Raw genomic sequence first — 16,163 nt, forward strand, 5'->3', positions numbered from 1 at the left:
TCATTACCAATAGGAGCAGGATGAGGAGCCCATACATGGGAGGGGGCCCCCGGGCGTCCAATAGTAAAAGTGACCCCCCTAGTACAACAGGGGCCCTTAGCAAGTGTATGTGGTGAAACGTCTGAGGTGAGTTAAAGTATATTGCCTGCTGTTTGAGGGGTCACAATCAGTGGAGAGTCATGCCCTCCTAATGTATGAGAAAATGAAGCATCACCATCATCATCAGAGGAGGACAATGTGGATGGCATGTTAACTGGCTCAAATAAGGATGCTGGCACCATGAGGGGTGGTTGCTTGTCATCTTGGGCCTGTGCAGGTGATGGTGCTGACACAGATATCCGGAGTACAGGCACCCTCAAACCACTGTGCCACCAACAGTGGCCAGTACCCCGGTGCTGTTGTGAGTGGGTGTCAGAGTGCTCAGAGGAAGGTAATCTATCTTCAGTCTTAGATCAGGGAGCCTCCAGGTCTGTGAAAAAATGCACCTTGTTGCCTGATATGATTTTAAGTTTCATTAGAAAGAGAAGGGAGTACTTGAACCCCATCTTTCTGAGTACATTTTCACACCCAGGATTAAGGCATGCTAGTGCTGGAAGGCCAACATACAGTCAGGAAACAGTAGCACTGCTGGTTTTCATATTCAAGGGTTCCAATCTGCCATGCAGCTCTAAGCACCTCCTCTCTGTCCCTGTTGTGTAATAGACCAGCTAGGAGAGGGTACGGGGAGCACCCGTGGGAGGGCTTAGCAAGAATACAGTATGCCCCCATACAGAGAAAAAGGGAGTTAAGTTCTAGATTGGTGTAAAGGTATTGGCCCATTGTTCAATGAACTTCAATGGATTGTTGCCCTCCACTCCCTATGAACAGCTGAACACTAGTGGTCTCTGTTTGTGTGACACGTTTGAACAGCTTCTTCTGGTCTGCTCATAGGAATCCAAAGTCTAAGGCTATACATCACTTTGCCTTCAATGGCTATCTAGGAGGAGATGATGGCCTTGAGAAATATGTCAACTTTGTTTTGCCCTGGTGGTGCCATGGTGTCCCTAGAGGCTGGTAGAAGACCGTCAGCTAGTGAAGCCAGCTGAGCATGTTGGCTTGGTAACTATGACACTGCACTTGGATTGAAGAGAAGACTGATGCTGTTGGTTGAAGATCGGCAGGTGGGTTGTACGCTTTTCAATAACGCTAATGATGTTGAGCGAATGAAGCAGGCCTCCTTGTTAAACTCGAGTGTACTAGGGATGCTGCAATCCCAGGAAATGCAACACCAGGAAACCGGCTCCTGCTCCACAAAAATATGGAATGACTCCTGTTAGTTCAAAACTAGGTAGAGCACCATTTGGGGAAGGCCAGTTGGTATCCTATCTGTGCTCCGTGGAGGGCAGAGGTGCTGACAGTGAGGATAAAGGGGGATGTTGATGCAAGGTTTAAGCTGAGGTACCCAACATTTGTGCGTCCTGAGTGGAGATATCGAGTCCCATCTTCAACCTTCATCCAGGAGCTGTGATTGAAGAACAGCAGGCAAGCCCCGCAGTTATGTTGCATCCCCCGAGATGCTTATGTCCAGGATAAAATAAGAGGGGTATCAGAGGAGCCCCTTGATTCATCACTTATTGAACCACTCTGATCCGTACTCAGTGAGGTTCACCTGGGGGGAGCGGGGTCTCAATTCGGCCAGCAGCTCGGACCCCCCACAGTGATGCTAGGGCCCCAGAGCGGCAGAGGAGGGGCCATTGACTGGAATAAAAAGAGGGGTAGCAGTGGCCCCACCTTAATTTGTCCATCATTAAACTGGCCAGATCCGAAATTAGTGGAGCACACAAGGGGGCATGGGGCTGATAAATCCCCAATCACACCAGTAGATCTGATGTTATGCCACACTCAATGCACTCCATATTTGAACAACTGAAGCTGGCCAAGGATTCATGATCTGGGGAGGCACTGCTTGCGAATCATGAACTCACTCCAGTAGAGGCCAGCAGATCTCAAGCAGGTTGAGGCAGGTCCGGTTGCATCAGGTCAGCTGTTGCATGCTGGAAAACCTCTCGAACTTGTTGTGGCCCAGTAGCTCAGAACAGGAAGTCAGCGAACTGACCCTTGGAGTCACTTTTTAGTCCTGGGTTCAAGAGATGGTCCTCTCTCCTTCAAGGAGCAAGGGAAGACCTCAAACAGCAGGGCAGTCCTCTGAGGAACAAGGCAGGCCTTAAGCATCAGGGCAGTACTCTGGTAGCAGAAGGACAGTCTACTGACATACAAGGCAGGCCTCAAGTGCCAGTGTAGTCTCCTGAGAAACAAGGCAGTCCTTCTGAAGTCTTCCACAGGCCCACAAGTGTACTGAAGTGTTGGTCTGAGGGTCCAATATTTAAACTTGTTACCAGCATTTTGGTGGGAGAAGCTTCTGAACTCCCCTAACATCTGGTTTTTGAAACGTCCTACCTTCCCCTGCCCAGGCTCCAAGAGGTCTGTGGGTGACAATAGGCTGGTATCAAGTTCTTTGTGAGTGTGCTTGAGGCAGTTCCTTTGAATATGAAGTGGGTCAGGGAACAGCTCTGCCCCTCCCCTCCTGGCCGTATGGCAATCCGGACAACCCCGTGTCCTTGTCTGTCTCATTGTCTGGGAGGGATACACTTAGGCCAACTGCCAACGGCACCCAGTCATTGGACATAGGACATAGGCTGCAGGGTGACTTAGCATCTGACTTTACCATTAAATAGGATTTTAAATTACAATTCTTTTGAGACATTCCAACCTGTTCCCAATGAAATGTTAGCACTTATCAAATGTAGTCTGGTGACCCACTGTTATCCTGTGTGGAGAGGTAGGTCTTAGGGCGTATAGTAGTGAACAAGGAATTTGGGAGTTTATCACTACCACGACATGTAAAACCTAAACAAATATCCTAATGTAGAAATACTGTAGACACTGCTGTATTGGCTGTTTAAGTTTCTTTTGCCAAGTTGAATTGGAAGTTTAAAACTGCTGACAGGCTGCAATGGCAAGTCTGAGGCATGTTTTAAAGGGCTACCTAAGTGGGTGGCACAATAAGTGATGCAAGCTCACTGATAGCATTTAGTTTACAGGCCCTAGGTACATGTAGTACCACTTTATGATGGACTTTTTAAGTAAATCAATTGTGCCGTTAGGGTGTAAGCCAACTTTACCATGTTTAAATGAAAAAGCACAAACGCTTTAGCACTAGTTAGTGGTGGTAAACTGCACAGAGTTTTAAGTCCAACCAATCAATCAATCAATCAATCAATCAATCAATCAATCAATCAATCAATCAATATCTATTTATTCAATGTAATGCAGTATATCATAAAAGCACATACAAAAATTGTTCACTAAAAATCACTTGCCAATACAGTACGTCACATTTCACAATGAAGAATGATACAGCCCTACTAAAAACCAAGGTACATAAAAACAGACACAATGACTGGATTGAAATTGAAATACAATAGAGTAGGCCTTACTTAAGTAAAATTCAAGGATAAAAACAGTGGACCTCTAAACGTACATCATAAACTACTATATTTTAAACAGATGCAAACAATGTGTAAAGTGTGCAGTCCAGCAGTCATTTCACAAGTGCAAACTTGGTGTTCTGAAGCTTTATGCCAGATAGCTGAAAGGTAGGGAAACAGAATTCAAATGAAAATATGACAACAAATGTCTGTGCAAAACGGTCTTAAAGTCAACAAAAATGAATTTCAGAAAATAGGAGGGGAGAAGTCAAAATGTTTGGAGGAAGACCACACCAAAGGCTGTCAGGTCTTATAGCAGGTTGGTGTTTTACGGCCTCTATTTGTTCTCAGGCAGGTGGCTTGGTGTGAACCCACTGTATGGAGAAGAAGGCAAGTCTTGGGGCTCAGGAAAGGCAGGTGATTAACACTGTCCTGGCTGTGTCCCTCTGATATAATATTTTCATCTGGAGGCTAGGGCTCAAGAAACACAACCTTGCCAATCTGGCTGTCATGCTAATGGTGCATGACGGCTTGTTGTAAAGCTAAATTCAGAAAGTGCGACCTGGAGGTACATGTGTTTAACCTACCTTGGCTGGCGGAGCAGTTTTTGGTGGCATAAGAGGTCTAGGTCTGGGAGGTATGTTTAGGTGGTTTCCATTCTGGCCTCTTTCTTCTCTGGTATGCTGAAGGGGTGAGAAAGCAATACATTAATGAAGATGTTACATTACTTAATATGTAAAGACAGCTTCACTTTTGCTTTTTGTGAGAGGAAATACATTTTGGGAACAAGCTTTTTCTTATTTGAAAAGAGTTTATAAATCCAAACAACACATGATGAGTGCAATAACCCTGAAGAATATTTTGCTTTTAAAAAATGAACACAGGAGCAGAATAGTTGCCTGCGTGGACAGGTGATGATTTCCTAGGAGCCTTGTATGAGATGGGGGATTTATCCCTTCAGTCCCTGCATTTCAATAGGAGTTTTGGATGGACAGTGAATTAAGAAGCCATGCCAATCCTGCTTTTATCATCTTTTTTCATCTTTTTACAATGCTGCACACGCCATAAAACCAAAAAAAATCCACTGCTGTTTGCAGAGCACCCTGTAAAAAGCAGCTCCTTAGTGAGTATGCCTATTCCGAAGCTGTGGGAAGTTTCCTCCAAAGGGTAGAGCACATGATAAGGAGCTCTAACCTGACTATGTGGGAGATCACATGGTACCTTACTGGTCCCTAATGAGATGTCAACTTTACAGCATTACACAGCACTGACCAAAGATTGAGTGGGAGTCATAGTGGAGAGGTTTCTCACGCAATGCGCATTCAGCCTGAGCCTTGCATCACACCTGGATATAGGATCCGAGAGTCAATAGTGTCATGTAGCAATTCCAAGATTATGGCCTGCCCTGTGCTTTTTTTTGGGGGGGGGAGTTGTATGTATCGTAAACTCAGCCCGAAGGTAGCAGAATGCTTTACAGGAGCACAAGTTGTGTTAAAGAATCACTGACATAATATTGATGACAAAAATATAGATGTAAAAAATATCTATATATTCTGGCCAATAGGCTCACACTTTTGATGGATAGACTAATTCGACCTGATCAAGCGGGATCCATACCTGGCAGATCAACCTCACATAATTTGCGAACCCTCTTCTCCATCCTGCATGATATCGACGAGGAGGAACTGGCGGTGGCGGTCTTCCTAGACGTCACCAAAACGTTTGACTCTCTGGAATGGGGGTACCTTCTCGCGGTCTTAACACACTTGGGATTTCCTCTGGGATTACTCATGTGGATCAAATTGTTGTACAACCAACCCTGCGCTTCCTTGCTACTGAATGGAGAATGTTCCCCCAGCTTTTACATTACCAGAGGCAAGCGGCAGGGGTGCCCCCTCCCACCACTACGATTCACAATGGCCATCGAACCGTTGGCAGCTATGCTACGGCAGCACCACAAACCATATGCGCTAGAATACCCCACAAGGCCTGTATGATTATCGCTCTATGCGGACAATATCACGCTATATGTGCGAAATCCTGTCAACAGTTTAAACGGCATGATACGCGAAATAATAAAATTTGGGGCCCTCTCAGGCATTACCATCAACTGTGGTAAATTCCAAATAATGCCGCTCATGAACTGTTCCATCCTGTTCCGAATCGATTATCCGCTGATACGGAGTGATAGCGAGGGCGGATATCTGGGAATCACTGTCACCAGAGATAGGGAAGAACTAATGTGAGCAAACTACGGGATGGCTCTCGCCAGGGTAGAGGACCTGATCAATAGATGGACTGCCCTCCCGCTCTCTTTAGCTGGTCGGTAGCCTTAATGAAGATGGTTATCATGCCCAAATTCATATACTTATTCACAAATATCCCATTATCACTGGGGCCACCTTCCTTCACTCAGCGGAAGAGTCAACTCATCCATCTTGCATGGGGCAGGAAACAGCCTCGGATCAAATGGTGCACCCTCGCATTGCCTTTCGCTCAAGGTAGGTTTGAAGCACCAGACCCTCAACTCTACTATCTTAGTGCTCAGGCACACTTCGTGGCATATTGGCTAACCCCTCCGCCCTTTATGACACATTTAGCCATAGAACGGGCGCTTCTGGCACCCTTACCTCTACTGGGGTTCCTGTGGGTGGATGACAAAATGGCCGGGGGGCAGGGGTCCACTGTGGCTTGTACAAATAACAAAGCTCCCAAGTCCCCATGCTATATTCTCCGTTACTCCCTCTACTCAACCAACATAACCTACCCGTTACATGGGAAAGGATCTGTAAGCGCATGCTACTCAAACACGGCATGCATACCTGGGGAGACATGTACAATCAGGGACAGTTCAAAACCGCGGCTGATTTTTTTAAGCGACACATCACCCACCGCCATGGACCGCTTCATATATATCCGCTTGCTACAGGCTGTCAAAGCTGTTACCCCTAAGTTCCCAGGGGAACCTCCCACACTACTTCCACTGCATCAAACAATACAGGCAGGGGCGCCACACGCAGTGTCCTGCATATATAAAGCCATTGTAGGGGTGGGGACACACAATATGCTAAGAGCAAAACAAGGATGGGAAGCGGAATTGGGACACCCGATGACGGAGGAGGCCTGGGGTTACAGCTGCCAGCAAACTGAAAGTATCACTGCCAGCAGCAGGTTTGAAATTATTAATTGTAAATTCCTTCATAGGATGTATTATACCCCGGTAAGGCTAAGCAAACTCCAACTACGAGAAAGAGCCAGATACGACCGCTGTAGGCAGGAGGGAGCGGGCTTCCTACACATGGCATGGGAATGTCGTACCATAGCACAATATTGGGCGTAAGTGGGGAACGCCTTGGGAGACATGGTAGAGACGCCTCTGGCTCTTACACCAGAAATGGATCTCCTGGGGTACATCCCAGAACACAAAGGTCACGTTAAATTTATTTTAGCAATAACCTTACTTGTGGTCAAACGCAGAATTGCCTACAGATGGGGGAGAGGCAGAGCACCTAAATGTAAGGAATGGTTGAATGACCTTACTTATTGCCAGGAACAAAACAATATTTATGCCGAGCTGCTACCCCGCCGGTCATGTCCCTGTGATGTCTGAAAGTAGCTCAGTAGTTATCTGCTCAGAATAGCAGCAACAGACACGGAAGATGGAGCTGCATTACCGCAATCCGCCCACCAAACTGAGAATGAAAGGCCGCAAAGCCAGGAGGTCGACCACTAATGTGACTGCTGTAGTATTTTGTCCACTACTTATGCCTATAAGGGCTACCGTATGCTGGGCCCTGCATAGTGTGCCTTAATTACTGTAATGTACATGCTGTGTTCATGCTGTGTTCATGGACTGCTAATGTTATGTCTACTGCACCATGTAATTGAGATATTGTTGTAATGGGCGATCTGCCCGAGATCCGTCCCTGCCCGCCACCCATTTCCCCTGGCGGGGGAGACCGCGGTGGACGGAAAGACCGTCTGCCGCTTTTCTGCCCGGTCAACAAGTCGACTGGGAGGAAAAGAGTTTAATATGGCTGGCGGTGTCTGTTAGACACCGCCAGCCATATTAATATGGGGGAAGAAACATGCCTTTCCATTGTGGCATTGCCGCCACGGAAAGGAATGCAGGAATTGTTTGTGGGGGTCCATGGGGGTACCTATGGTACCCCCCTGCATTTCAATAGACAACGTGTCAGGCACGGTGCCTGTCACGTTGTGCTTTGGAATGCGCAACATGCATTTTTAGCATTGCGGCGGGTGGTGCTTTCAGCACCGCCCACCGCAATGTCAAATCTGTGGGATGCGCCTGCCACTGTGGCGGGCGCATCCTAATTGCCCCCACGGGACCCCAGCCCTTATGACGGGCGGTCCCTCTTCACGTCGGGATGGCGGGCGGACCTAATGACCCCAAAGTTTTCAACAACAAAAAATATCGATGTAAAAATATCAACAGTCAAAATATCGACATCCTATATTTAAAATGTAAATGACAAAAATATCTAAAAAAATATAGATGTAAAAATATCAAAGTCCAATATATCGTTTTTTTCATGTATAAAAAATAATAATGTTAAAAGACATATAAAATAAACTAAAAAAAGTACTTAGTTATAATAAACATTAAATAAAATATAATAAACAAATTGTGTTTAACAAAATTTAAACATACATATATAAAATTAAATATATACATATATATTTACTTTAAAAATACTAATAAACTAATAACTTTAATTTAATATAAAATATTATAAATATACAAAAATTAACTATAAAATATATCTGTATAAACATACACCTATAACATAAAATATAATAATAAAAACATATTATAAAATAAAATACAAAAATATTTATACATTTTTAAACTTAACATTTTGCACTCCATTGAGTGCAACAGGGGGAAAATTGTTCAATAGCGTAGGATTAAAAATGTACTATTCCCACTGCAATTACTGCAACAGTAGAGAAAGTGTTGGATAGCATAGGGGTAAACATTTATATTCCCTCTCCAGTGAGTGCAACAGTAGGAAAAGTGTTGGATAGTGGAGGGGAAAATTACTATTCCCACTCCAGAGAGTACAACAGTGGAGAAAGTGTTGGGTAGCGTTGGTGTAAAAATTACTATTCCCACTACATAGGGGCCCATTATGATGGCAGATTGCCCCCACCCGGCTGGCGGTGGCTACCGCCAGCCTGGCGGGGGCAATCCGCCCGCCATCTTCTCTCGTTTTCCCCCCGCCATATTAGTATGGCGGGGGGGACCACGGCAGACGGAAAGGAATAATATGGTGGTGGTGTCTATCAGACATCGCCAGTCATATTAACATGGGCATTGTTCAACGCCTTTCTGTGGCGGCAATGCCGCCACAGAAAGGCAGGCGGACTTCACTCTGGGGGCCCCGTGCGGGCCCCCAGAGTGAAGGTGAGTAGTGGGGTAGGGGGTTGAGCAGGGGGGTACCTGTGGTACCCCCCTTCATTTGCATTCACAAAGCGGCAGGCACCGCGCGGTGCCTGCCGCTTTGTGAATGCAAATGATGTAAAGCATTTTTAGCATTGTGGCGGGCGGTGCTCTCTGCACACAATGCTAAAAATACAGGATGTGCCTGCCACTGTGGCGGGCACATCCTTATACCACCCCCGGGACCCCCGCCCTTATGGTGGGCGGTCCCATTCCCCATCAGGGTGGCGGGCGGGCAAAGTCTGCCCACCATCCTAATGACCCCCATAGAGTGCAACAGTAGGGAAAGTGTTGGATGGAAGAGGGGTACAAATTACTGTTCCCACTCCAAAGAGTGCAACAGTAGGGAAAGTGTTGGATAGCGAAGGGGAAAATGTTACTATTCCCACTTCAGTGAGTGCAACAGTAGAGAAAGTGCTGGATAGCAAAGAGTAAAATTTACTATTCCTACTCAGGAGAGTGCAACAGTAGGGAACGTGTTGGATAGCATAGGGGTAAAAATTACTATTCCCACTCCAGACAGTGCAACAATTGGCAAAGTGTTTGATAGTGGAGGGGTAAAAATTACTTTTCCCACTCCAGTGAGTGCAACAGTGGAGAAAGTGTTGGATAGTGTAGGTATAAAAATTAGTATTCCCACTCCAGAGAGTGCAACAGTAGGGAAAGTGTTGATTAGCGGAGGGGTAAAAATTACTATTCCCACTCCAGATAGTGCAACAGTAGGGAAAATGTTGGATAGCGAAGGGCAAACAATTACTATTCCCACTCCAGTGAGTGCAACAGTAGGGAAAGTGTTTGATAACAAATGGAAACATTTACTTTTCCCACTCCAGTGAGTGCGACAGTAGGGAAAATGTTGGATAGCGGAGGGGTAAAAATTACTATTGCTGCTCCAGTGAGTGCAACAGTAGCAAAAGTGTTGGATAGCGGGGACGAAAAAATTACTATTCCCACTCCAGTGAGTGCAACAGTAGAGAAAGTGTTGGATAGCGTTGGTGTTAAAATTACTGTTCCCACTCCAGAGAGTGCCACTGTAGGGAAAGTATTGGATAGCGAAGGGGTACAAATTACTATTCCCACTCCAGAGAGTGCAACAGTAGGGAAAGTGTTGTATAGTGGAGAGGTAAAAATTACTATTTCCACTCCAGAGAGTTCAACAGTAGGGAAAGTGTTTGATAGCAGGGGGTTAAAACTCAAATTTTTAACATTTTTAAGGAAAATTGAAAAGTAAACAAACTACCAACTACAATTCAAAAATTGTTAATAACACGAAAATAAAAAAACATAAAAATATAATACATTACAAAACATAGAAAAATATTTGAATATTAAAGTACTAAGAATTGACTACAAACCTTATTTTATAGAAGTGTTTTTTTACAAATAACATTATTTAATATAAATTAATTGTAATCAAAAAAATATATATATATTTTTTTTTAATATTTTTATTGATAAATTTTTTCCCCACATTTTATTTCCCCCCCCCCCCCCCCTCCCCCATTACATGGACAAGGCACAATAAGTTTCATAAGGCAGCCACATACTCAACTACATATTCAAAAGAAAAATGGAAAGTGAAATATTACAATATACATACTACATACAGATCCTATCATAATATATACGGATACAAATAATATATGTTAACATTCCATAATACATACATTCCTCAAAATACCTTATTCAGTTCCAGCCTTCCATTGAATCAAAGGACCCCAGATTTGTATACCCAGCTTTTTACCCTTTCTCCCTTTCCTAGAGTAAATAGCTGTTTCCAATTTTTGTATTGACAAAGTTTTTCCTAGCCATTGATGATACGTAGGAGGATTTGGATCTAACCAAGTTGAGGCCACAAGCAGTCTAAAAATCGACATTGCTACAAACAGAAAATATTTACAATTAATTTGTCCGTTGGGGGATATTCCCAACAAAATAGTTGCTGAATCCAACTCTATTGTTGTGTCTAAGGCATTCCGGAAAAAATTCCCGATATCTTGTTTTATCTTATCTAAGTGTGGACAAGTAGAGAAAATATGTAACAAATTGGCCTCCATACTGCCACATCTAAAACACGAGATGCCCGACACAGCCCCCCATTGAGCAATTTTCCATGGCGTATAATACAGGTGATACAGGCTCTTGTAGTGCTGGGCCTGAAGAGACGCTGAGCATAGTAATTTACATCCCATCTCAAGTGATTCAGAGAAAATATCTCTTTCTCTAGCTATATCTAAATCTGAGGACCATTTAATTATCCATTTGTCAAGATCATCCTTTTTTAACTTTGTCATTTCTAAATAAAATCTTTTTATAGTACAGTCATTACCTTTTTGTATGAGATCCATCATTATACTCCTCCCAAAGCCTAGAGCTCCCCCTTTTTTATTTAATATACAACTCCTTATTTGAAGGTATTTAAAGAAATGATTTGTGTTTAACATATACTTGTTTTTCAAATCTATAAATTGTAAGATGCCATTATCATCCCACATATCACCAATCATTCTTATACCTTGACTCTCCCATTCCTCATATACCATTCCTGAGAACACAGCCCTAGGTAATGAGGGATTATTTTTGAATCTAGTATATACACTATATTTCCCTATTCCAACTTTTTTGGAAAATCCTTTCCATATGCTGTAGGCCGCCATAATTATCTTGAAACGTGTTCTTTTAAAGTAACTTCCATCAGTAAATCTTAAAAAAATATTTTCCGCATTTGTACCCAGAGCTAAACCATATATAGCCAGCGAGCCTGTCTTATCCCATCCATCCATCTCAGCCCCCCCAATTAATCCAACCATTCCTTGTATTGCTGCAGCCCAATAATATACCTTTAGATCCGGCAGTGACCACCCCCCTCTCTCCCTGGGAAGGGACATATACCTCAATGCCCTCCGGGTTTTACCTCTAGCCCAAATAAAACGATTTACCATACTTTCGCAAATTTTAAACCACTTATTTTCAATTAGAAGAGGGATTGCCCTAAAAAGATACAACAGTTTGGGTAAGATCAGCATTTTAATAATATTAACTCGCCCAACTAATGATAAATGTAAGTTCTCATAACGATCCAAATCTTTTCTTGCCTTTTCGATTACTGGGGCAATATTATTATCCACCAAACTATCTAAATTAGACATAATATTAATTCCGAGGTATTTCCCTGCCGGCACTACTCTTCTATCTTCACAAGGTGTAAAAGAGTTTTTAATAATCTGGGTTTTAGACGCGTTCAATGAGTACCCTGAGACTTGTCCAAATCTTAAGGCCTCGGCCTCTACAAATGTAGTTGCTTCCGTTGGGCAAGGTGTTATCACCGCAACGTCGTCAGCATAGGCTAATATCTTGCATGGCCCAAGAACTGTATTGACTGGGGTGATCTCTGGTGCTGATTCTATCTTCCGTATTAAGGGATCCATATAGATGGCAAATAGCAAGGAAGAGAAAGGACATCCCTGGCGAGTTCCTCTCTTGATTTTAAATTGACCAGTTATACCCCCGTTTATCCTTAATGCTGCACCTGGATCCATATATAGAGTCTGAATTGCTTTCAAATAGCCTCCTCTAATCCCAACTCTAGTTAGGGTCTGCCACAAATACTGCCAGGAGACCCGATCAAATGCTTTTTCCGCATCCAAAAGCATAACTGCCATCGGGTCTCCTGCTACTTCCGCCACATCAAATAAAGTTATAACTTTTCTAATATGGTGAGTTGTCCCTCTACCAGGAATAAACCCATGTTGGTTATCACTAACCAGGTTACTTATAATTCTTGCAAATCTTGCAGCCAGTGCCTTCGAATAAATTTTGGTGTCATTATTCATCAATGTTATTGGGCGGTACGACCCTGGTTCATTCGGGGGCTTTTCTTTTTTTTAAATTAATAAAATTAATACTATATCTGCCCCGCTCCAGGATTTGGGAATAGATACCCCACTTTGTGCAGCTTGAAACATTTGAGTTAAATTATTACCTAAACATCCCCAGAAAGTTTTATAAAACTCGATCGGTAGCTGATCAGGTCCAGCAGCCTTCCCCGAGGGTAGAGCAGTCATTGCTTCTTTAATCTCAGTTTCGTCCAATACGGTCTCTAATTCCTCTGCATCTTCAGGGGATATAGTTTTTACCTCAATGTTCTGGAGATATTCATTTATTCTATCGATACTACTGGGATCTTTCTCATCATATAAAGATTGGTAAAACTTCCTAAAGACCTCCCGAATTTCTTCTGGATCTGAATCTGAATGTAGATGTCCCTTTTCATCCTTTATTTCCTTAATCGTCCCTGCCGCCGCTATCTGTCTGGTTCGTACAGCAAGGACTCGCCCTATTTTCTCACTGAACTCGTAACATCTCTCCCTTCTGATTGTATATTGCTCTATTAGCAAGTTCTTCCTCTGCCTCACTTTTCACCTTCAGTAATTCTATTACGAATTGTTCAGTCGGCTCTCCCCTTATTACACAGTTATTAAGTTGTTCTTCTGCCTCCAGTACTTTTCCCTCTTTCTCCTTATATCGCAGTCTTTCTGTTTTCCTCTTGAAGGCGCTATAACTACACGTTTCACCGCGTGCTCCTGCCTTAAAGGCATCCCATACTATGCCAACTGCAGCAGTTCCTCTATTATATTCAAAGAATTCAGTAATCCATTTAGACATATGTTTTATATAGTCATCATCTAAAAGCAATCCCCTTTCGAATGTCCACTTCCTTCTTATTGTTGTTCCCCCACTCTGCTTTATCGTTAGGATTAGGGGATTGTGGTCACTAAGTATCCGAGGAAGTCTATCAATTTCCACTATACTAATTAAATCATTGGAAACCAGGAAGTAATCCAGCCTAACGCATATCTGATGCGGTGCTGAATAATATGTATAACCGAGTTGTTTCGATCTGATTGACCCCCAGACATCTCGCAATGTATTATTTTCTAAAAGATCAGTAAGGGCCTTGTAGACCTTTTTTTTCCTCCCCTTATACTGTCTTATTGAGCCTGATCCTAGACCCTCCGCTCCGTCAATATTTAAGTCTCCACCTATAATAACTCGAGGGGCCCAGTCTGCCAACTCAGAATCCAAAAATTGCAGAATTTCTGGATCGTCCTGTGTAGAACCATATGCTGCAACTAATGTTGTCCACACCCCCCCTAATAGTACCTCAACCATCGCCCATCTCCCCCAATTATCTCTTAACTTTCTCCTTGTTACTACATTTTTATCCCTCGATAGAATCGCTACCCCTCTCTGTTTAACTCCTTGTTTAGAAGCAACTATTAATTGAAACCCCAGCTGATTAAGATATATCTCATGGGTACTCATTACATGTGTCTCCTGAAGAAACACAAAATCTACGTTCATTTGCCGTAGCCGTATTCCTATCTTCTGCCTTTTCGTTACATCATTTAGGCCGCATACATTCCATGTCACTAATCTAATAGACATTTTTCATTTTTTTTTTCCCCAGCCAGTTCTCTTCAGACCCTATCTGCTTGCTTTTATTTAATGTTCTAGAAACGATATACAATACTAGGCCTAGCACACTGCATAAATAGACTTCCCTGTTAATTTCAATATTGTCTTCCACATCTTCAGTGTCACTACCCATATCATACAGTTGATACAAATTACTTTTGTCAAATCCTCTTAAGTGTCTTGTACCTTTGTGCCCTGTCCATTTCCCTGCCCATCCCCAACCCCACCCCAGACTGCCCACCCTCAGAGTCCCACCCCCCTACAGGCAAATAGGTCCAACGGACCTATGTCTGGCCGACTTTTGCCTCCTGGATGTCAAACCCGTAAACCCCCCTAACTTTCCCTTCATCTTACTGTGCTCAGTGTATGTCCAACAAATACCACCCCTATTCGTGCTCAACCTCTACCCCAATTCTTCTTATATTAATACAAATCTTTACTTATTGAAGCAGAAAAAGCTACAACTCAAGAAAACCATCCGATAAAGAGGAGTAAAACATCAAATAAATTTTTCATAGACCTTGAGCAAAACAGTTTCCTCTATTATTTTAAATAAGTCCTCATATGTAGCTTTCGTCCCCAAAAATTACTTTATACAGTCTCTATTTTCCATATTATATTTATCTTCGTTTCTTTTGGGGAATATCCCTAAGAGCTACTGCATGATCATTATTCTCAACATTCTCCTTGTGCCTTGTTTTCCGTTGGTCTTGCAGAAAGTTAAGATATTCTTGTGCAAGTATCTCAGAGTAGAAAATTTTAAAGTTCCCATTTACTCCAATCTTCAAACGAGCGGGATACAGAAGGTAAGCCTCACAACCTATGTTTTGAAATGGGGTAATGAGCTGCCTCATCCTCCACCTTCTTTCCACAGTGGTGTGGCAAAAGTCAGGACGTGCAAAGAACTCTACGCCATTGTATTTGCATTTAGCTTGGGGCTTTGCTTTGTTAATTATCTCTTCTCGCAGAAGAAAATTCCCCACGTATAGAAATATTGCGCGAGGCTTACTCTGCGCTGCTTTCTGGATCAGAGGAAAACGATGCGCCCTTTGTATTTCATGGTCAAGATCCCATGTAGACAACTCTGGGAGGGCACCCTTTAATAAGTCAACAACATACCCCCGAACATCACTTCCTTCTTTCCCTTCCTGTATTCCAATCAGGCGAACATTGTTGCGTCTTTGTCTGTTCTCAAATTCCTCGAGTTTCCATAGCATGTCGGCCGTAGTCTTATCTTGTTCTTTTCTGTCATCCTTCACTTTGACCATATCATCTTCTAATTTCCCGGTTCTAGTCTCTACTTCAGAGACTCTCTCAGCCATCTCCTCATACAACCTGCTGACCTTACGCAAGGAGGATTGTATTTTCCTATTCGCCTGTTTAGCCCTGCGCTTTGCTTTTTGGCTCTCAATGCGAGCCTCACTCTGCATTTGTTTTAATGTTGTAAATAAGACTTCAAAATTAGACATACCACCATCCGCTCCACGGTCCGCAGAGTCCAGAGTTTCACCATTTACAAACTCATCTGCCGGTATTCCTGAGTTCTCTGCCATCTTATCCAAATTTAGTTTTTTTACTACTGTTTTCATATTGCCTCTGTGTTCCTTTGACAATCTCTGTTGTCTAGATTTCCCTTTTCGTTTGCTTGACTTCTTTTTTTTGCTCTTAGTTTTAATTTTTTCCACAGATCTGATACTGCCCTCAGGATTTGTCTTTGATCTAGAAGAGACGTCTTTTTGCAATGTTTTTTTAAC

General features: G+C 43.1%; 1 protein-coding gene across 2 annotated transcripts in view; it reads right to left on the minus strand.

Moving 5' to 3' along the window:
- LOC147685054 (uncharacterized) overlaps positions 1-16,163 on the minus strand; it is a 384,063-nt gene that overhangs the window by 141,722 nt on the left and 226,178 nt on the right. For both annotated transcript variants that reach the window (XM_086940938.1, XM_086940939.1), the window contains one exon: positions 4,055-4,150. In XM_086940938.1, coding sequence (XP_086797064.1) covers positions 4,055-4,150 — 96 coding nt within the window. The remainder of the gene's footprint in view (positions 1-4,054; positions 4,151-16,163) is intronic.

The sequence above is a fragment of the Lissotriton vulgaris genome, chromosome 10 (genome assembly GCF_964263255.1).
Source record: "Lissotriton vulgaris chromosome 10, aLisVul1.2, whole genome shotgun sequence".
Taxonomy (NCBI): Eukaryota; Metazoa; Chordata; class Amphibia; order Caudata; family Salamandridae; genus Lissotriton; species Lissotriton vulgaris.